Genomic DNA, 23,507 nt, shown 5'->3' on the forward strand with positions numbered 1-23,507 from the left:
AATCTACCATTTGCACTCTCAGTTGTGGCTCTAAACTTTTTGCTGGAGAAAACTGGCAGAACCACCTGCTCAAGATAGCATCATTACTTTGTATGAATGATACTTTTGACCACATGCAGCCTCTATGAATGAAGAACTAGTCTAACTCCTCGCTTACATTTCACAATGGCGGCTAAAGCCACAGAGCTTCCCAGGTTGGCGATCCAGTCCCTCTGGAAAGACACCACCATCTTACATTTCTACATATTGATGTTGCAACTGTAACTGATAACTGCAGTGTGTTGAAACCTGACCTCAACCGTGCTATCTCACTCCCCTCATAAGCGCTAGGAGGGATCTGGTGCTTGTGTCCAGATGGCAGAATCTCCCTCCTATCATAATGCAGCACCCAATTAAATCACTATGCCTCTATTAGGTTATTCTGCCCAGCGGTCTGAGGCTCTCCTGCCTCAAGACCATGTTGAACTACCGTGGATGTTTTATCCCTTTTATCCAGAAAAGTCTCGTTTCCAAACAAACTCAGATACAGATTTATATATTTTTAAAAGAGTCTCTTCCCCCTGCAGAGCCCTGAAATAGTGATAGCCACCAAATTCTTGCCCTGCAGAACCCCCTCCCCACCCTGGGGAATGAACACATGCAGGATATGCAGGGAACAACTGACTTTTTGCTGGATAAGAGACATTGTTTACAGCAGGGGTCGGCAACCTTTCAGAAGCGGTGTGCCAAGTCTTCATTTATTCACTCTAATTTAAGGTTTCGTGTGCCAGTGATACATTTTAATGTTTTTAGAAGGTCTCTTTCTATAAGTCTATAATATGTAACTAAACTATTGTTTATGTAAAGTAAATAAGGTTTTTAAAATGTTTAAGAAGCTTCATTTAAAATTAAATTAAAATGCAGAGCCCCCCCCCAGACCGGTGGCCAGGACCCGGGCAGTGTGAGTGCCACTGAAAATCAGCTTGTGTGCTGCCTGCGGCACACGTGCCTACCCTTGGTTTACAGGCTCCATCTGTAACAACCCAGTGCAGCAGTAGGAATTGAGGGCACTTGGCTGGAGATGCTCATGTCCGTGCATAATCAGCTCGAAGGTTGCTCTTGCCTTGTTAGTTCAATCTCTCTTGTGCACAGACTTCCTCTAACCACAACTGCCAAAGGGACAGTTATGTGAGCTGTTCTGTATGCCTATGTATGAGACTGGTGTGTGGCATGTAGTGAACCAAAAAGCCAGATCTGCAACACTGTTTCTTACTGAAAACGTAGGCTACGTCTACACTGCTATTGGGAGGCAGGATTGCAGCACATGTAGACATCCCTGAGCTAGCTCACTACAAATAGCAATGTGGCTGTGGTGGCCTGGATGGCGGCACAGGCTGCCTGCCTGAGTATGTCCTCAGGGTCCCAGGCCGGACTGTACTCAGGTGGCTAACTTGTATTGCCAACAGTGCACTGCTATTTTTAGCAAGCTAGATCCACAGAATCATAGAATCTCAGGGTTGGAAGGGACCTCAGGAGGTCATCTAGTCCAACCCCCTGCTCAAAGCAGGACCAATCCCCAGACAGATTTTTACCCCAGTTCCCTAAATGGCCCCTGTGACGTTGTGCAGTCTATATGGTTTTATAAAAACTTGATAATAAGTCAATATAATGTAACTGAGATAGTTTTAGAGAAAATACGGTAATAAGTGAATGTAACGTAACTGGGATATGCTTCATGCAAAAGGTCTCTTGTAAGGTATCATTACAAAGCTTATAATCTACTGAGTATGATCATCTGATTTGTATAAATGTACCACTCTTGTATCTAAAACTAGAAATATAAAATGTAACTCTGAGGGCCTATTGTAATTGTGTAAAGTGTAGACCATTAATGATGGTTTGGAATCTTGATGACTCCCATTGTCTGCAGATGGCTGTATTTACCTGTGAGTCTTCCTGTATATGTGTGTGCTGGCAAGTGAGTAATGAAGTCTTGCAGTGACATGTGATCATGTCACCTGAACTGGAATCCATCTTTAACCTGGTGCTTTTCCAGTGAGGGGGGGTGGAATCCCAGAGAGACAAAGAGTTCCCGCCTTATGCAAAAGATATATAAAGGGGTGGAAGAGAACAGAGAGGGGGAGGAGTCATCATGAAGAATCCCCTAGCTACCACCTGAGCTGCAACAAGAGCTGTACCAGGGGAAAGAATTGTGCCCAGGCCTGGAAGATGTCCAGTCTGAGAAAAACTTACTGAAGCATCTCTGAGGGTGAGATTATCTGTATTTAGTTTGATTAGGCATAGCTTTGCGCATTTTATTTTATTTTGCTTGGTGACTTACTTTGTTCTGTCTGTTACTACTTTGAACCACTTAAATCCTACTGTCTGTATTTAATAAAATCACTTTTTATTTAGTATTTACTCAGAGTATGTATTAATACCTGGGGGAGCAAACAACTGTGCATATCTTTCTATCAGTGTTATAGAGGGCGAACAATTTATGAGTTTGCCCTGCATAAGCTTTATGCAGGGTAAAACGGATTTATCTGGGTTTAGACCCCATTGGGAGTTGGGCATCTGAGTGCTAAAGACAAGCGCACTACTGTGAGCTGTTTTCAGGTAAACTTGCAGCTTTGGAACAAGTGATTCAGACCCTGGGTCTGTGTCTGGAGCCAGACGGGAGTGTCTGGCTCAGCAAGACAGGGTGCTGGAGTCCTGAGCTGGCAGGGAAAACAGGAGCAGGGGTAGTCTTTGCACATCGGGTGGCAGCTCCCAAGGGGGTTTCTGTGATCCAACCCGTCACAGCCCCCTCAAGGATTGAATTCACAACCCTGGGTTTAGCAGGCCAATGCTCAAACCACTGAGCTATCTCTCCCCGCATCCAAGCTAGCTTGGGTACGCCTGCACCTGCTGTAGTCACCCCTCCTGATCACTATGTAGACACACTCTAAGTGCCTTTGGCAGGGAGCTGCAGCTATGTTACATTAGGGTTTCTCATAGTGATGGCAGGGATCTGCATATTAACTTTGTGCTCATCAGTAAGCGCCCCACTATGCAGTGCTCATACTCACTCGGCAATCGTTAGCAAATGCCTTGAGGTATCAATGTGTAGCTCAATGTTGGTGTGCTCCAGCTCCATGAGGCTGCGGCGCATCTCCATTTGCTCCTTGAAAGCCCCGATCAGCTGCTCCCGTAACTTGTTCATCTCTTGCCGGCTGTATGCCTCCGAATCCTGATGTGCCTCCACTGGGGGAGAAAACAACAGCTCTTCTGTTTCCAATCTGCCAGCTTCTCAGAACAACCCCCTGGGACCGATAAGGTCCGTCTATCAGACACTTTTACTATTTTCTGTTATTGGAAGGAACATTCCCCACGGTGAGATCAATTGAAAAATTATTCTGAAAACAAAGTACTCCAGGAACTGAAACAAAGCTCTCTGGCCTGACACAGTTAGTATCAGAGCCTGGAGATGGGCAGCAAAATAATAATTACATGATATCATTTGCCCTTATATATACACTGTTGTCACAGGATCTCAAAGCACTTTTCAAAGACAGATAAACCTCATTTGCCAGTGGAGGAAATTGAGACACAGAGAGGCTAAGTGTCTGCCCAGAGTCACACAGCTAGTCAGTAGTAAAGATTGGAATGGAATCCAGGTTTCCTGACTCCTAGTTCTCTGCTCGGACCACTAGACATTGCTGCCTCTTCCACCTTTTTATAAGCACCATGTCAGCTCTGTACATTTAAAAATGGGACAAGGGAAAAGACTTGAAAAAGCCTCTGTAAAGGAGACAAAGACAACTCAGATGTGATAAAGGGAGACTAGAGGGAAGAGTTTGATGAACCCATACTATCATAACTGTATTAAAAAATGGTTTGCTACAAATATATGATCAGCAACTGGAAAAGCTAGAGCCCGTCTCCAGGAAAGCCTTTAAAGGACACATGAAAGGGACACTATGGAGGGTGTATGATAATCACTCTAATCAACAAGATGATTACAAAGAGGCACAACAGACAGAAATGGAACCTGGATGAGACCAGCATCTGCTCCCAGCTCTACCTTGTACATCCCTGACGTCAGAGCTGATTGCACTCTTCTCCTTTTCCTGATTTTCAATCTTTGCCTTCAGACCCTCAATCTCCCTGCGTAGATCTGAAATGATGCTGGTGTACTGTGCAATGTGATAGGAGACATTCAGCAGGTTGCGTTTTACCTGGTGGGTGAGAACACACATGGTCATTAATCCCACAGCCTGCTTTGTCACTTCGTCCCACAAGAGCTGTAAAATAAAACATCCCTTCCTAGGAGAAGAGCCCTAGCTCACTGAAAGGGATTCAGTAACCCTCGTTCTATGGGATAATTGTTTGTAGATCATTATCTATCTACCTTCACCCCGCAGGCCTTTCCTTCTGCCACACTCATCAGCCTTCCATTTTCTCTGTCTCCATTCACTCCTTTCTGCTGTCCTCTCAGCCATTATGGTATCTGCCCACTGCTTCTAGCCATACGCATTGCTATCTTCCTTCCATCACATCCCGTATGCTGTACGTTGTCCTCTCCCTTTCCATTACATCGGTTTCCCCATCCTTTCGCCATGTTACTAACTCCCTGCTGCCTCATTGTTAGGCCTTCTCCCCACTGCTTTCTTCTGTGTTCTTCACCTTCAACCAGGCAGCCTTTGTTCTCTCTCCCATCAAGCCTTCCAACATGCATGCTGTGCAAACCACTTGCCCTTTTTCTCCCCTGTCATACACTGTTCCTCCTTTCCCAGCTCAGTATGTTTATCCTCCTTTCCCCACAGCATACCTTCCTTTTCCCTGGGCATGCTTTTAGTCTACACAATTTAGCTCTTGGATTGCCTGCTTGCTTACCCTTGTCTTGATGTTTTTTGCTCGATAAGCATAGATCAAGGTTGTTCGAGATTCTTCAAAGTAGATGCTGGCAGGACTGATGTGGGCAATCATAACTGTCCTGCTGTTACCCCCTAATGAGTCCTAAAGGAATGCAACATTTCCATTGTTTAGCTTTAAAAGAATAGAGGCCAGGCATGTTTGAAGAAATAGGAAAGACATGCACCTCTACCTCGATATAACGCTGTCCTCAGGAGCCAAAAAAATCTTACCGCGTTATATTGAACTTTCTTTGATCCACCGGAGTGCGCAGCCCCGCCCCCCGGAGCACTGCTTTAGCGTGTTATATCTGAATTTGTGTTATATCGAGGTAGCAGTGTACTAAGTGAAAACATACAGACCCTAAAGAAACACTCAAGATGCTCATTTAGATTCCGATGGAGGATATCGACTAAAGGCTATAGGAAAAGCTGGTCAAAACATTTTCAACAAACAGCTTTTTTTGATTACCTGGGATTTTTGCTGGAAAAATCTCTGTTTCCATCAAAACACCAAAAACGTTTCACATTTTTGATTTTAAAAGTCTACACATTATTTTAAATATTGTTTGTTTGTTTGTTTTTCAATATTGTGGGTGTGTTTAAATATATTTTTCAACCAGCTATAGCAGTAGGATCAACACCACGTACTTGGGCTGAGATTCATGCCGAAAGCAATGAAAGCATCCTAAGATCCATAAACAAATACACCAAATGGCCATGGTTACTCAAGTCACCTCTGAAGTTCACCATGTTACCAGTAACAGCACACTAGCATAGTCCAGGACTTCCAAACCTTGACCTTTTATTTATGTGGTCACAATAAATTACTGGGTGGGTTTGAAATCCCACACAAGATCCTGGAGTGATTTCCTAAACTTACAAAGGATAAAGGTGTCAGGACATGAGGATCAGCTCTCAAGTGCCACCAGATTTGTGCACCAATACAAGCCAGCAACCCAACGTGTCGATTCCCTTCCTAACCAGTTGCATACAGTACCTTCAACAAGCGTGTGAGTTTGCTGTCTCGAAAATTGACATACTGGGCCCGACTTCCTCCCTTCTCACTCAAGGCACTGATGCAGTTCCCCAGAGCTAGCAGCGAGCGGTTGATATGGGCTCCCTCCTTCATTCTCTTGCCTCGGTTCTGAGTCTGCTTGGAGAGGGAGAGAAGTCACTTCAGAAAGACAGAGAGTTGTACTGTGGGAATGGATTCACCCAGGCAACGTTAACTTTAGGATCTGCATTTCAAAGCATGAGCTTCTCTCACAAATCTACGTGGAAACCAGGACCAGTCAGCTCTGACATAAGTGGGTGCAGTGTCCATTGAAATCTCAATCTTAATCTGACCCATGGTCTTCATTAGATGTTTTGCAGTAAACTAAAAATCACCCTCCCATGACTTGTTTTCTGCAATTGGGGTTGCAGAACATAGAAGATCTAACATCTTTCTGTGGAAACAGCTTTCCATCCATTCATTCCAATACTGGTCTCCTCAACTGCCAATCATTTCTGTGTAACTCTGTTGATATATAATAATAATGCCTAACTTATACAGCATTTGTCATGAGTAGATCTCAAAGCGCTTTACAAAAGAGGTCAACATCATGCTACCCATATTACAGATGGGGAAACTAAGGCACAGAGAGGTGAAGTGACTTGTCCAAGGTCACCAGCAGGCCAGTGGGTGAGCCAAGAATAGAACCCAGGTCTCCTGAGTCCAACCAAGTATAATGCCTTGACAGCATCCAGCCGTCTGCTTATCCCACCCTTCTTGTCATTGACCCTCCCACTGATTCATAAATTCTTCCTTCAACCAAGAGGAGTCCAAGCCATGACCTGGATGCTGCTGGAGTCTCTGGAGTCTTAAGCCAAGGCCCATCACCAGAATCATCACACATTTTCAGGGTGAGGACAAAGCTAGCCGTTTGTAGATTTTTACTGCTGATTAATTCAAATAGCAACAGATTTATATTCATCTTTCAGGAAGCCACGGGCAAATGCCGTTGTGTGTAGTGTGTTTTGTACATCCTGCCAATTGCACAGCTTGTTATATGTCTAGTTATTTTCTATTTTAAAATTTCATGTACATTTACATGCATGTTTAGTGCAGTCCTTGGGCTCTTGGCAAATTGTCTTGGTGGCCTTTAGTACTGCAAAGTGTCAGTACTTTGCTCTAACCACTGATCTGGCCACCTCTCCTTTAGTATCTCCTTCCATCCATCTAAATATCACTTATCGCCATCAAGTGGTAATGAAGAGTACCAAGAAGTGGCGATCAAAGCCGTCAATTCTCTTGCCTGCTTGTCCACCTCTTTCCTACCCAGTTCCGTATTCAATCAATACATTTTCACTTTCCTTTTGACGTCCATCTACCATTCTGAGCCCTTTGCCTAAGAGTCCATCCGTCTTTTCAGACAGACTGCATACCAGTCTTGTGCATCCATCCTTTGCCTTCCAGCATCTGTCCATGCAGTATTCAACATACGCAGTACTCAACATGTCTATCCTTCCAATAATTCATTGTCTTCTATCCTCTTTACTATCTTCTCTTCCTTCCTGCATTCCAATGTTGAACGTAGGTTCTATTTATTCTGGCTTCCATCCCTTTGTCCTTCCAGCTACCTACTTATCCATACTCTCTTCATCAATGATACCAATCTACCATTTCTTCTCTTTCCAAATAGCGGCCACTTTTTTTAGGTATCATTTTCAAATTCTCACATTTTGCAGTGAATCATTAACTAAGAAGAACCATTCTGGCTCTGAACTCCTGCATTTCTTATCTGTATTTCCTCTATGCAGTCTATGAAAAAATATTCACAACTATCTTTGTACGGGCCTACACGTCAACAACACACAAAGGACAATGCATTTAGTTAATTCCTGCACTAAAAAATACATGGCCCACATCACCTGAATTGAAATGTTGTAATCTCACAGTTTTTAAAATGTCAAATACTCATGCAGTAATCTTTTCCAGGAGAGTAAAACATGCACGCTCATATACACACACACACACACACACACACACACACACACACTGTGTGAGCTCTCTCAGATCTACTAATTTCATGACACGCCAAAGAATTAAGACTTGTCTTGTGAAAGGCTGATGAACTACAAGCTGTACCTGGACTGCTCTCTCAGACCCTGCCAAGTCAACCATGAAAAGCCTCCCCACGCGCACGTCCTCATTAATATTCTTCACCCGACTCTTCTGTTTCACTGTGACCCGGAGGACTGCATGTGAGCGGGAAGATGTCTTGTTGGCAGCGGTGGGTTCCTGAGTGCGTTCTATGTTTCCTTTTGTTAACAGCTGCTTGATCTAAACAATGCAGAAAAAAATATGCAGAAGTTTAGAGATCTGCTCAGGTAATAGTATGACTCTCTCCTTCAATGACTGCCTCCTAGAGGTGTGACAATGAGTAAGCAAACAAGATAAACCATCCTGCGTGTTTGCCAGCATTGGACCAAGTTCGGGTCTCACTGAAGTCAATGGGAGTTTTGCCTTTGACCTCACTGGGACCATGACTTGGCTCATTGACTACTAATTGTATAATTATTGGGGTTTCACTTTAGGAGGCTTTATAATGGGCTGAGATACGTTCCCCTGGGATGCATTGTGCCTTGGCATGTTATCTCACGTTCAACGCAAAACAACACTGCATGACATAATAGAATACAATAACATGATGCTCCCTAACCTGGTAGCATGGCATAACCTTAGAAAAACTGCAAATCAAAGGTCACGTTAAAGTCCTAGCATAACTTACCTCACAGTACACATCAGTGAATTACAAAAGCGTGTTTCAGTTATCTCCTCTCTACCTCCCAACAATTTTGTTTGATAGGGCTTGTGAACACAGGCCTTGGCCTTCCTATCCTTCCAGAAAACTGGCAGTCACTTAGGGTATGTGTACACAGCAACGAAACACCTACGGCTTGCCCATGCTAGCTGACTCAGGCTTGTGGGGATTGGGCTGTTGGGGCTATTTTATTGCCATGTAGACTTCCGTGCTTGGGCTGGAGCCCAGGCTCTAGGACCCTGCGGGGTTAGAGCGTCCCAGAGCTCAGAAGTCTACACAGCAATGGAACCGCCCCACAGCCCAAGCCCTGCAGCCCGAGTCGGCTGGCATGGGCCAGATGTGGTTTTTTTTTTCCCTGTGTAAACATACCCTTAGCCTATTACTGACCCATATAGCCAATCTTTACTGCTTAGCTACGGATTTCATCCTGGTTTCTACTATTCTTGTGCCTGCCTGATTACTCCTATCTGAGCAACTCACTTCATTAAGTGAGTCCCCAGAGGATCCTGTTACATGAGATGTCTTACACCAAGGAAGGCTATGCCAATATGTAGATGCGAGAGCCTCTTAAAACATCATTATTCTAGCACACCGAACACCTCTCTCCCCCTGGAATTTCTTTCAGATTTACCTCCTGCGCATTTGTAGTGGAGACTTCAGTAATTCCTGCTATCTGGATGCTACCCCTAGCATCCTCTCTGAGGTCTAGGAATCCAGAGGATGGATTCAGGAGGTCACGGATCACTTCGTTATAAATCTGAAGGTGGAAGAGAAAGGCAAAGGAAGTCTGTATGTTTGCAAAGCTTTGTCCTTAGGTCAATAATAAGGATGGCGTGCTATTTAAAATATATTGTGCATTACATTGGCTTGGTACTTTTTGTATTTCCCTGGCGAGGAGAAGAGGCAAGGCTAGCTGAACCCCACTCCAGCGCATGGCTGATACAGGAGATAACAGAGATAACATGAATGGATGATTGAGGAAACCACTCAAATGCCTGTTACTACTGAGAGCCGTCACAGAAATAACGGCAGATATACCACCTCTGCTTTACATTTTTGTTAGAGGGAGTGTGAGGCAAAAAGCCATTTATCAACTCCTTTACGTATCTTAAATTATACACAGGGTGAGTGCAATGCATTTGTCACTGTCCCCACCATGAGTCACCAGTAGGGAATGAGCCTGGGATTATCAGCACCAGAAGCGCAGGCTCTTACCACTTAAACCAGAGGCATAATTATTAGCCGGTAAAAGTAGTAGGTTCTTATCCTCTATGTGAACCAGCCTCTCTAGGGGCAAATGTCACATTTAGCAGCATGTTATGCATTAGAATAAAAGGGAAAAAAAAGAAACAAGAATTCTAGACTCAAGGTAGGAGTCACCATAGGGGAATGAATGCAGGAGCCGTGGCTCTGGATTCCCAGGTTCTAGATTTATAGTTTCTCCCAGCTAGGGTGACCACACGTCCCGATTTTATCGGGACTGTCCCAATATTTGCTTGTTTGTCCCCCGTTCTGACCGATGTTAGGTCGGGACACTGGACAAACAAGCAAATGCTCCGGAGCCCAGAAGTGCTCGCGCCCCCCCCACCCCAGCGCCCCGACAATGCCCCCTCATTCCCCCATTGGCTCCCTCCACGAATCCCCACCTCTTCCCCAGGCTTGCCCTTCCTCCTCCCTCCGCAAGNCCGGGAAAAAACGGAGGTATGGTAACCCTATTCTCCCACCCTGGGCAGCGGGACTCGGGAGCAGCCGCTGCTGCAGCTCCCACTGCCGCGAGGGGAGGAAGCGGCCGATGGCCAAGCTCGGTGGCTGCGGCTGTGGCGCCCGGGCCCGAACCCCCCGAGCCCAGGCCTGCTGCGGGGACCCAACAGCGCGCACGCTGCACCCAGCCCCTGGCCAGTCGCGTCTGGGCTGCTGCCCAGCTGGTGCAATCCGGCGGCGGCCCCGGGGCGGAGGCATCGGCAGCCCAGCCCCATTTTTTCCCCTGTGGGACCCGAGCAGGATGGGGGGGGCTGGCGCCTGCTGCTCCCACTCCGGGGCCGCCGCGGGATTGCACCAGCTGGGCAGCAGCCCAGACGCGACTGGCCAGGGGCTGAGTGCAGCGTGTGCGCTGCTGGGTCCCCACAGCAGGCCCAGGCTCGGGGGGTTCGGGCCCAGGCGCCAGATCCGCAACCGCCAAGCGCCATGGCCGCTTCCTTCCCCCGCGGCAGTGGGAGCTGCAGCAGCGGCTGCTCCCGAATCCCGCTGCCCGGGGGGGAGAACAGCCGCCGCCTGGCCCCGCGGGCCGCCCCCCTACTCTCCCTCCAGTACCGCCCGACTGAGTCCTGCCTGCTCGGGGCCAGGCCGGACTCTCACTCACGGCACCCCGCTCCCCCTGCGTCTCCAGGGCCTCCCTCCAGCACTTGTGGAGGAGGGTTTTTGTTTTTTCTCTGCCACCTTTTTTTTTTTTTTTTTGCCCCCCCCGGTTCCGATATTTGACCTGGGTGATCTGGTCACCCTACTCCCAGCAGGAGTGTCTCTAAGCTATTCTTTTAAAGCATCTTCTACACAGAATTGGTCCACATGACAAAACAAAGACACCTCACCTCTAGGTACGACATGGAGACGGTGTAATCCATGTTGTCACTGGTTGCCTCAATGGCTTTAAAGAGGTCATTTAGGGTGCGGATGTAGATCCCAGGATCACAGTCTGTCCCTAGCATAGTGTAGGTTTTCCCTGCCCCTGTGAAAGATACAGGGAAGAGCAGCACAGATCAACTTCCAGAGAAAAAAATATCTTCTAATATAAACCACGGCAGTTTATCAGCAGCCGGATCTGTCCTCCTGTGTGATTATCACACAGACTCAGCTTTGCACAGAGAACCCTCCTTTCCCTCACCCTTTTTGGAAAGGAAACATTTCTCTCCAATGTTAAATCTATTTTCAAAGTTACTACAGCTTTGCTGTTGCTTTAACTTTTAAACTAAAGAGTCACATCTCGCAGCCAGAATGGTATTTTTGCTGCTCTGCTCTGAAGTGATCAGTTAATTGGCCTTGTTACTTCAGATCAAGTTCCTATAGTTATCGCTCCCCAACCCTGGCTCCAAATCCAGTCCCTGCAGCTATTGCTCCCCCGTGGTATAATATTTTATTTATGTTACCTGTTGGGCCATATGCAAAAACGGTTGCATTGTATCCAGAAATGATTCCTTCTACCAAGTTTTTGGTCGTGGACACGTACACCTCCTCCTAGTCAGTCAGAAACAGCATAGGTCTTGGGTCAGGCATAACAATATTTTCCAGCTGACAAGTATCCAATGTCTAAACTTGTCACAACATCCCTCTCTCATTCTCTATGGTTCACTCAGCACATTCATTTTCTCTTTACAAAGTCTATGGGCTTCAAAATCATTTCTGGCTTCATAGAACAAAATGATTTTGCCAAATCATCAAAACAACTAATAAGGTAGAGGTCTTGCTGAAGTATCTAAAGATGCGTGCGGCATGTGAGGGTCCAAAAATAAAGTTTGATTATTTTCTTAGATTTTGAACTGGGAACGTTTCAGCTAGATTCTTTGCATCAGTGGAACAAAGATGAAAATACTGTTTGTGATCATGCCCTCGCTAGTGCCATCCATGCTTCAGCGGACTGTCATGTTTGCAGCATACACACAGAGAAGTTAGATAAAAACACTAACACTCTTGCTGGAAGGTAGCAACATAACCCTACTTTATTTCTTAGAATTCAGAACACACACGAAGTGGCAGCATTTAGTTCTAGTTCAGTCCACCACAGACACTCTTTAAAAAAGATACTTTATTATAATATAACCATAGACGGGGAAGATACATACAACACAGAGAATAGATGAGGACACACACACACTGCATTCTCTCTCTCACACATACACATATAATATATTTTCATAAATATACAATATACTAATTATCATATAAGGCAGTGTTTCTCAAACTAGGGTCCACCAGGGGGTCTGTCAGCCCTGCTGATCAACTCCTCTCCCTCCCTCCCTCAATTCCTCCCTCTCCCTCCCAGTGCCTCCTGCACACCAGGGAACATATTCAGTGGCTCGGGGTAGGGGGTGGAAAGAGGAGTGGAAGAGGAGGGGCAGGGGTGGGGCATTGTGGGAAGGAGTGGAGTGGGGGCGGAGCCTGGGGCTGAGCAGGGGGCTTGAGGGTCTGCAAAAAAATTTAAATCAAAATGTGGGTCCTTGGGTTGCTAACGCTTGAGAACCGCGGATCTAAGGGAATACTTTGTGGGGAAGTATAAAGGGTCTGTCGCCAGTCTTCTGAGATGATTGCATTACTCACAAGAACCGCGGCCATGTGTGTAATACAGACCATCCCAAATAAGTGCTGATAAAGTCTTCATATCACACCATAGCGTAGATGCCAAATGCAGCATAACACAACATAATCATTAGCTATATGTTAAATAGGTTAAGGAAAAATTCTTTATAAAAATGCATTGGAACTCTTTCTTGTATCCCTCTGCCTGTAAGGCCAGGCATCTTAGCAGGAATTGGCTGTGCCGGGTTCAGAGAGAGAGAAAAATTAAAATTCATAAATGTAAAATCTTCAAAAAATGACCCAATATAGATTTGCTGTACATAAATATCACTGTTCTAAAGTCCAGTACCCCAGGCCCTTCCAGGGCTAGAAGCAGGGGCTGTGACCTACGGGAAAGCTGGAATTTCCCCCTCCCAATGGTATAAAGCTCCCATTCTCCTATCTCTCTCCCCACGGGGCCATGAGTTATTGGAATTTAATGCAGTGACATTTTTATTTTAAAGCTGCGGACTGAATCTTGTCCATCCTGGACTTCAGACAAAGGTATTATTCCACATGCAAGGGGAGCCCTTAGGGAACCTTGTCTGGCAGGTTGTTCTAAAAGAATGAAGTTCATGGCTCCATTGCCTCCAACAGAGCCGTGACTATTTCTACCAGCGGTGGCTCTTCCCCAAAGTGTCTGTGTGAAGCTGCTAACAGGTTGGAATATTCAAATAAGTCCCAGGGAGATGGGTGAACAGGTGTTGCAGTCATAGACCCGTGATAAACTGCACCAGGCATATCACCTCTACATGCACATGCAGTATTCTCAAGGGGGTGTAAGTCTGGAATGAGCTACCAGTAAGAGGGACCAGTAAGTCAGACCCTGGCCATCTTCAGAACATGCTATGACACCCACCTAGTTAACAAGCCTTCCAAGGCATATCATGTGTCAGGGATACACTGACATGGGAGGGAATAAAGAAATACTCTAGAAGCCTCCCTAGAACCTCCACTATGCAGTCAATTCTGGACCACATATTGTGGAGATTAAATACTTGTTGGTTGCTTAGAAGATATTATGATGATGGGCTCTCCAGTAAATCCTTAGATAAATAAATTGCGATGTCTTGATGTCACTGTGATAGACCCGTTAGACATTTGCAGATAGGCAGAACAAGTAACTTCCCTAGAGTCCATTATTTCATACATTAATCAGTTTCTCACCCCTTCTATTGCAGCACACAGCTGTGTGCATCAGTCCTGCCTAACTGGACTAGGGTTCAGGAACATGCCTCCTTTTACAGAGCCTTGTCCATAAAAAACAACAGAGAAAGACGAGAGGAGCACACACAATAGAAGGACCCAAACAAGGTAACTATGATCTCGTTCACCAGAGGCCCCAGGAGTTCTGGCTCTCAGCTCCAGAACTCTGCTTACTCATAGTGTAGAGCTGGGTGATGCTGTCCCTAAGGAGGGAGAGATAAAGAGTGAGTTGTATACTGCAGATCACAATAAAGAGAAGAGAGCCTTTGCTGCCTGCTTCTACTTAGCGCTACTGCCTTTTCACTGGACACCACGTAGATTCTGGGATGCACATTATTACTGACATTGTCAAACCAAATATCCATGGAAAGGAAAGATTCACAATTGTAAACCACACCTTTTGGAAAGGGAGGGAACGTTACCTGGGTCACTTTGTGATCAAAAACCATATCAAATATAAATGTCTTCTCTCGGGATCGATTGGCTCGCAAGATGTCGTCTGGATCTTCACTTGGGTCCATCAGAACCACCATCTGTGACAAAATAAAGACAAAGAGAAAATCTTTACATCCTTAATTGGGTCTGTAACGGAAATCAAGTGGAAGTTGCAATCAAGAAAAGCCAGTGGTTCTCCCAGCTATCTATCTTAGGATCTTCTATAACGTCAATCACTAGTATTCACGAATCATCACAGGAGTGCTGCATTATGGCAATATGTGGAAAAAAACACATACATGCATAATACCAAGTCTGAGATGCTTTTGGGCCTAATTTAGTCATACTGAAGCCCTACAACTCATACGATCACCAGCTGAGGTCACATGGGTAACTAGCAATTATGGCAGAAGACCATCCCTTACTGTGAATAAGAGAATTGGCCCCTTCCATTTTTATTGTTAGGCAAGAGGGTGGAAATTGGAATATTCTCAAATGACAAGGGAACCAATATAGAAACAAATTAAGTTCACTGGGATCAAAAGTGCATGAGGAAAATCCCCCAAACCTTTCCTGTGTAGGGATCAGTGGAAGTATCAGCTCTACTCAAGGCCAGAAACTTGCTCCTTTTGTGACTTTTATTCGAAAAAAAGGGGGGAAAACAAAAGAAAAATATTTTATGGCAGGTTAGAAAACAGGTTTTGTTTTTCCTGATTCCCTTGGGACCAATTTTGCTCACTCACATAAATACATAATTATGGTGGAAAAAGTGTATTCCTTCCCCTCTGCTGGAACAGCTCATAAGAGGTGTTCTGGCCTCAAGGGGGATTAGAGGGGAAACCATGCACCATATCCTCCCCAGGAGCTTTTGCCGTCTCTCAGATAAATACCTAATTAAGTGTTGGCAGTGCAGATCATCAACCACCTGATCTACAAAATAGTTACAGCATTTGGTTGCTAATCTGTAGTAAAATCATGTAACTAGATACGAAAGATGTAGGACAAATCCCCAGTAGTTGGTCTGGAAACGTCAAGAGCTTGGCGGGGTTTTCTATTCCTCTCTCCCAGCCTAAAATTCCAAAAGTATCCAGTAAACATCCGAGGCTAATTACTTTCACAATTTCACTTGCTAGAGAAAAGCAATTTTTTCTGAGCTAGGCAGATGAAAAAGAATTGAAAATAGTAAATATCTAGGGGCAAATGCCCAAAAGACCCTCTTGATTTGTGCCCATAATCTGTAGTTGCACATGCAAAATTGGTAAATGCCTAAGTGTCTGTCCGTGTGATTTGGATTCCACCCATACAACTGGGCACAGAGAATTTACTTTAGGCGTTTTCTTTGGAAATGTGGGCTGTAATACTTCTAGGCCCTGATCCTGCGACTGATTTCATGTGGAGTCGGGATCTTATATTCCACCTCACTTTAAAGTTTATTTTTAATTAGATAGCAAAAACAAAGTTAGCTTCATTCGTCCAGGGTTAATGCCTTGTTTGATTGACAGGCATTATGAAAACATACACAAAATTATAAACCATTCACTAGTGGACTGAACTGCTGCGGCATAAGCCTTTCAGTTTTGTTTTAGGCATCAGTGAAGGGGTGTAAATGGCTCCAAGTAAACTATACTTGAGATCAGAATAGTAACGTTATCTAAGAAACCACCAAGGATATTCAACTGCCTAAGAACCCATGTTCACTTCATTTGTTACGGTCATTTTCATGGCTAGGAGAGAGAGATTCTCCAGGGTAAAAATTATCCTTAAACCATTGCAATATCTGAATCCTTCCCTGTCCACTGGAGGAAAACAGAGCTCAGGGCTGGTGAGGGGGTCTCTAAACAAGCTATACAAAAATAAAGTTTGTGATTGAGCCAGTTTGATGGCCTTTAAAGAATGATGTGCCACAAATAACTCAGTAAATGGAAACCAGGCTTGGAAGATAATTTGTACAGGGAAAAATAGATTTGTTCCCTTTTCACTTCTTTATGAGGTAAAAGGCAGCCTGGATGTTTCACAGCAGTTCCTTGTTCCCACATGACACAGACCTAAGGTCTGCTCATCTGGAATACGGTGTGCAGTACTGTACTGGTCACCCCACCTCAGCGAGGCTATTGCAGAATTAGAGGGAGTTCAGAGAAAGCTGATGAAACTGATTGGGGACCTGGAGAAAATGTCGTACGAAGAGAGATTGAAAAGCATGGGATTGTTTGCCTTAGAAAGGTGATGATGAATAAGAGGAGACATGATGAAAGTTTATATAATAATGAATAATCTAGAGAAGGTAGATGGGGAGCTTCTGTTCTCCCTTCTCATAACACATGAACAATGGGACATTCCATGAAATTAAAAGCCGGCACATTCAAAACTGATAAAAGGATTTTCCCCCCACACACAATATGTGCTGAAACTGTGGAACTCATTGCCACAGGACATTGTTGAGGCAAAGAATTTAACAAGATTCAGAAAGAGATTGAACATTTCTATGGATATAAAGAACATCCAGGGTTATAACAGTTCATGTTAGCATAAATTTGAGAAGGAATATTAAACCAAATGCTTCATGGTTTAAAGCAGCGGGTCTCAAACTGTGGGTTGGGACCCCAAAATGGGTCACGACCCCGTTTTCATGGGGTTGCCATGACTGGCATTAGACTTGCTGGGGCCTGGGACAGAAGCCTGAGCCCCACTGCCTGGACGCCCAGGACGGTGTCCACCCTAAGCGGGGGACAAATCCAGGCTTCAGATTTGTCCCCCGCTTAGGGTGGTGGGGCATGGGCAAGCTCAGGCTTCGGTCCCCCCTCCTGGGGTCGTGTCATAATTTTTGTTATGAGAAAGGGGTTGTGGTGCAATGAAGTTTGAGAACCCCTAGTTTAAACCTGTCTCTACCTACTAGGGATTTAGAGACCTGATGCAGGAGGGAGATTATCCCACATCTGCCTAATGCAAGGTTTCTTGCATCTTCCTCTGAAGCTGCTGGTACTGAGCATTGTTGGATCTTGGGTCTGAACCAATCTGGTATTTCCTATGTTTTCAAACTTTCCAAAATTCACAGTCCTGGGAATCTGGGGACTTCTCAGGGCTCTGCAAATTTTGTAGCTGCCCTAACAACCACTGCCCAGGTTTGCAGAACTTTTAACATCTCATAACCCTTTCCATGTTCAAGTGAGTCACTGTGTTTGTTCTTCATCGTGACAGAAGCACTAACACTTAAGCCCTGGGGTTCTCCTTCCAAGAAGCCATTAGCTACCAGCTAAGCTGTAAACTCACCCATGCTGCTTTGCTCAAACCTCACCTGGTCACCCACTCTGTGGGCTATGATAGCAGCGTTTTCCTCCAGCTCAGCTTCATTGATTGGACGAATCCGAAGAGCCACCTGCACACATACACAGGAATTGAGCTGGTTATAAATACTCCCCCAGCCAGGTCAGACTGATCCATCACTGAGTCATTCTCTCTGTTCAAGTGACATGATCACCTACTTAGAATAACTTTATATTGATTTTTTTAATCTCCAGGATTTTTTAAACCACCAGAGAAGCTTAAAATATTTAATTCCCCAATAATTTTCACTTTTTCTTTCGACAAGTGCTAATTCCCACTGCCCCCTCTGTTTCTAAACTAACAAAACCAAAGACCATTCCGTTTTGCTCACTTCTCTGCCCACCAACGCCATTGCCATTCACTGATGTGGTAGTGTTTCTGGATGCTGCAGAGCTGTTAGGCACATTGTGTTTCTATTGTGTCCCCAAAACACGGATTACAGTTATGTTATTTACTTCTTGTTGTCAGAGTAGTCAAATTTAAGATTTGAACATTTTGGCCTTAGAATTTGAACATAATAAAAAAATTCTCATCACTTTATATATTTAAAAGGGCTACAACCTAAAACAAACATTAGCTGAAGAAACTAAAGAGGAGCCAAATCTCTTATTTGTTTAATTTCACAACCGTATGGGTGAAATTAACCATTTTGCAGGACCTACAAAATCACAACAGTTTTTGCTCTTTAGCGTCCTCATCTGAAACTATAACGAGCAATAGACTTACAAATCCTTTTCCTAGAACCCTGCTGCTAACATCACAATGCTGCCATACAAACAGCAGAAGCCATATGCATTTTAACTATCCAAAGCTCAGGGAGAAGAAAAATAAAAAAAAAACAAAGAAGACACACTTAGGAAAGATATTTTATTTTCAAACAGCTGGAGAAAATGCTACCCAACATGCGATTGACACTACATCTGTGACACCGCAAACATTTAACAAGGTTTAAGATTACATCATGTTATGCTTAGTGTGATGTAGAGAGATAGGGCCAAATCAAAATCCCAGATCTAAGCACCCCTGAACTTTGGAAATATTCTAGATTTGAACTCGGCAGCTTGGGGTCTGTAGTAAACTGTTAATTAGTTACCCATAAACAATACATAACTCCATAGAAATCTATGGCTATGTTGTCCCAGACACTCCACTGTGCACAAGCCCATAAAACACTGTGTAGAATATATTATGAAAGAGCTCTAGAGCTGTGTATATGTAAATAGTTCATAGATAAGGTAGCACAAGACATTGTCCAATGATATGTAGCATGATTCCAAGATTTTGTAGGTCTAATAAATTCGTTGTTGTGGACTGCAAATGGCTTCCTATGTGCAGCTCTTTACATCAGCTCTTAAACTATATGACACAAAATACATTTATTGTACCAAATTTACTGCCAGAAGAACACAATACCCAGTTGCTTATCCCTGTGTAACAATCACTATGACCCTGATCCTAGGATGAGTTCTCAGTGGTTCTCAAACTTTTGTACTGGGACCCCTTTCACATAGAAAGACTCTGAGTGTGACCCCACCTTATAAATTAAAAACACTTTTTATATATTTAACAGCATTATAAATGCTGGAGACAAAGCGGGGTTTGGGGTGGAGGCTGACAGCTCGCGACCCCCCATGTAAGAACTTGTGACCCCCTGAGGGGTCCCGACCCCCAGTTTGAGAACCCCTGGTGTAGATTGACACCTAATCTGTGCAGAACCCCACTGGAGTCAACGGGATTCCACCGAAGTCTGGAGTTCGGGACGTGGGACAAAGGGCTAAATATCAGGACAGTCCCAATTTTATCGAAGCGCGGGGCCCGGGCTGGTCTCCCTGATTTGCCCTACCCAAGGGGCGGCTCTGGGACCGAGGCACTTTTGAAAATGTTACCCTATCTATAGCAGTTCCTCCTCATGCAGAGCGTGCAATGGTGTAAGACTGACAAGCCTCTCTTGCATGTCTGTAACTGCTCACATCCCAAAGCAGGTAAATTAAAATAATTACTTGTAGCTACCAAGGGAAGACAAGAAAGCATGTGGTGAAGGATCAGATTCAGTATTAAGGACTTACTGGCATTATAAGGGAACTCAAAATATTTTACATGCTATTAGATATTATCACATAAGAGATTCCAATAGTTACTATATGGTTTAGAGCTCAAAGCAGAGATTACTGCACATGCAATCATGTTTCTGACACAAGGTCATGGCAAAAATAAGTCTGAGGAGTGAGAGATTATTGTAAATTATCACACACACACACACACACACACACACACACACACACACACACACACACACACACACCCAGAAACTTGGGAGCAGAATTAATTAAAGAACTGTCTCTGTGCACAATCATTACTGAAAAAACAGCAAATTCCCATGATCCACACAGAGACATGTCAAAATCCTGGGACTCTGATGAGTGCAACCTACCTGCTTTCTACAACAGACAATTTCAATTCAGATGGAAAAGCTCACACGCTCAGTTGCCTTGGAAAAGCCTTATCCCAGGAGTTCCAGAAGGAAACATGGGGCAAACCTGCTGGCGTATCCTGTCCCACCCTCTACCGCTACAGGTCAGTCCCCTGCAGGGTGTTTTCTTTGTCCAGTCCAGTGCCTTCAGCCCTCGGAGGGTTTGTTTACAGGCACCGGGGCTGGAGCGGAGCTGCACGGGGCTCGCAGAAGGGGTCTGTGGGTGCAGCCGGGGATTGCAGAGTAGACGGGAAGGCCGGGTGCCTGACTGCCCCGGGGCAGCCGGACTCACCGTGAGCTGCTGCTCCACGCTCGGATCCTTCATGGCCGAGCTGGGGCTCGGAGCCGGGCCTCCGGTCCGCCTCTGCCCCGCGCTGAGAGGGCTGCCCGAGGGGGAAGCCATTGGGCTGTAGGATACGGGGAGAGCGGTTCGCAGCCGCAGCCCCAGCCCCGGGGAGACCTGCGACCCCCGGGCGACAGGTGACATCAGCGCGCGGCTGTAGCAGCACGAGGCGGCGGCGAGCAGCTCCGAGCTGCCCCAGCCCCAGGGAACCACCGGGCGGGACAGAAGCGCTCGTTGCCCCGCCCCGCCCCGCGGGGCTCCGGGCGGTGGAGGATGCAGGGTTTCGGCACGACTCCCGCATGCCCCAACAGTGCCATCCCCTGCTGAGGCCGGGTACGGAACCGGCCCAAAGATGCCCAGCACGTGGGTGCGGCCCACACGCCCTCTGCCTGCAGGCTAAAGCGCCTCTAGGCTGTAGGGGGGTCTCACCTGGTCAGCGCCGCCTGCTTTTAGCGCAGTTACACCCGGGCTGAGCCTGGCGCTGGCGCCCTAGCAGCACAGAGCGCAGCGCTACTCGCCTTCTGACTCACGGTGAAGGCAGGGCACCTCCTCTGCCCCCAGCCCATCCGAGCCGGGGCATAGCAGACTCCGCTGCTGCCCCAGCTCCTCCTGGCACTGCAGCTCGGGAAGAACAACGTTCAGGGGGCTGGAACCCCAGGAGCCCTGCTGGCCCCTGGGAATTATTCAAGGTGCAGGGAAAAATAAACCCAACCGCTAGCTGCAGGTGTCTCGTTCAGCAGGAGTCAGGGACAGCATGGTTGAAGATGCCTGTTTCCCCATGGACATTTTGCCCCCTCCTCCCTTAAGCACCAACCCCTCAGTTGTAGCAGTGATAGATGTTTGAGGTACAGCCCCTTAGTGAAATATTTGAGTTTAAGAGGCTATTGTCCTTTTTCCTAGTCCGAAGTAGAACGCTTAATATTGGCAGGTGAGATGGGTAGGCCTTGCAGTTCTTGGATTTCCCTGGCTCCAGTTTGCTGCAAAGTGAAAAACAAGGAAGGTGTGTTCTATTTTAATTACTGGGGTTTATTAGCATAGAGAATTATACTAAGCAAGACTTAACTGGATGAAACACTCGAGCTTTAATTTAGAAGTTAGAGGGCCTAGGGGTAAGAGACAACCACTGAGGTTTGTTAAATAAGAAACAAAACTGGGTCCATCTACTTCCATTCACAGCAGGGAAAAGAAAAAGGGATTGTTAATGAAAGAAAAAACACACTTCAGGAGAAAAACAGTTTTTAAAATCTTTAAAAAAAGGCTAATTTTTAATATAAGGGCCCTGAGCTGTTTGTCTTATTTTAACAGTGGTAGGATTAGAGGTTATTGAGAAGTCAGAAAAAAATAACATTAAGTGATTGAGGCATACACACTTTAAAACACAAAACAGGATAGAGCAACTACTAGATAAAGGGAGATTTCAGGATAGGAGATTTTTTTTTTTTTTAAAAAGGCCAAGACCTCTTCTTCCCAGTGCAACTCCTATAGGTGTCTAGTGCCCCGTCAGATGGAAAATAGGGGGGATTTATCACACACTAAGCACACGGGACCATGACACTCTTGAAGGAGAGGCAGGAACTATAGGAATGTAGATATTTCCCCTCTAGATAGAAACATTGCAAATATTCACAGCCTCTCTTTTTAAACGATTAAAGAATCCATGACTTTTTCATAAAAAAGTGTTAGCAGCATTGTTCCAGATAAAATGCTTAGAATTTTCCTATAGTCAAGTGTTGAGTAATGTTGCTCTACCACATTGTTGAACAACTGCATGTCAGTGGCAGGCAAAGAGATTGCAAACTGTGTAGTATAATAAAAACACTTAAGGTAAGCGCTACAAAAAAATAAACTCATTTAGAGCAGCAGCATGAGTCATTAGTGTCAGCAGTCAATATGGAAGTTAAAAAACCCAACTAATTATTTGTTGAAAGGAATACTGACTGGACTTCCAAAGTGCCTCATACAACATGAGCATAAAGTAACAGACTTTATTACGTCAAATATTTAAAAAAATACTCCTTGTTCACTGGTGACCTAGAGAGATAAGATGTTAATATCTTTCATCCTGAAGGAGCCCAAGGTTCTTTACAACTTATACAGACTAGTATATAAAGGTCTCACTTCATGCATCAGTTGTGTGCTCTGAGAGGGAGAAGGAGTAAAGCATAATAAATCTACTTAAAACCAGAAAGGAAATACAATAGACAGATTTCTTGGCTTGTTATTGCAAGGTACAAAACGGACACTTGATATTATTTGCATTAGTCTAGTGCAGTGGTTCTCAACCCTTGGCCTGCAGACAGCTTGCTGCCTAATCAGCACACAGTTGCAGCCCACATGACATCCTCAGGGAGTCTCTCTCTCTCTCCCAGGATCATGCTGCTTTAGGTTACTATACCCAAACATGTGTCCAGCAGATCTCTCTCTAGTAGTTTCACTGCTCATTATTGCCAAAAAGTATAGAGTATCCTGTACCAAAAGGTAAAACTAGAAGGCATATTGGACAAGACTAAACTTATTCTTCAAACCCCCAACAATTAAAACAAAAATTCAGATCACAACAACATGTTAGGGGAGAGTATTTCCCTCTTCAGAAATAGTCAGAACATATACCGGACTAACACTTATCTAGCTGTCAAAATGGAAGACAGTTTGACATTTCGCAGTAATGTGCTTCACAAGCTGAGTTCTGAGACTGGTGATGGGTAGAGGACAAATCACCCCCA

General features: G+C 45.1%; 1 protein-coding gene across 5 annotated transcripts in view; it reads right to left on the reverse strand.

Moving 5' to 3' along the window:
• The window catches only part of LOC117883556 (kinesin-like protein KIF19), a 31,463-nt gene extending 10,459 nt beyond the window's left edge, over positions 1 to 21,004 (reverse strand). For 3 of the 5 annotated variants that reach the window (XM_034782934.1, XM_034782935.1, XM_034782931.1), the window contains exons 1-11: positions 20,734 to 21,004; positions 17,943 to 18,023; positions 14,638 to 14,748; positions 11,824 to 11,911; positions 11,269 to 11,405; positions 9,315 to 9,440; positions 8,008 to 8,202; positions 5,875 to 6,030; positions 4,858 to 4,980; positions 4,046 to 4,199; positions 3,051 to 3,225 (exon numbers count right to left, since the gene is read on the reverse strand). In XM_034782934.1, the coding sequence (XP_034638825.1) occupies positions 3,051 to 3,225; positions 4,046 to 4,199; positions 4,858 to 4,980; positions 5,875 to 6,030; positions 8,008 to 8,202; positions 9,315 to 9,440; positions 11,269 to 11,405; positions 11,824 to 11,911; positions 14,638 to 14,748; positions 17,943 to 18,023; positions 20,734 to 20,928 (1,541 nt within the window). In that variant the 5' untranslated portion in view covers positions 20,929 to 21,004. Of the gene's footprint in view, positions 1 to 3,050; positions 3,226 to 4,045; positions 4,200 to 4,857; positions 4,981 to 5,874; positions 6,031 to 8,007; positions 8,203 to 9,314; positions 9,441 to 11,268; positions 11,406 to 11,823; positions 11,912 to 14,637; positions 14,749 to 17,917; positions 18,024 to 20,733 lie in introns of those variants that run through there. The other 2 variants (XM_034782932.1, XM_034782936.1) reach the window with 2 other exon arrangements.
• Between the last annotated feature and the right edge of the window lie 2,503 nt (positions 21,005 to 23,507).

Source organism: Trachemys scripta, chromosome 10, assembly GCF_013100865.1.
Source record: "Trachemys scripta elegans isolate TJP31775 chromosome 10, CAS_Tse_1.0, whole genome shotgun sequence".
NCBI lineage: Eukaryota > Metazoa > Chordata > Testudines > Emydidae > Trachemys > Trachemys scripta.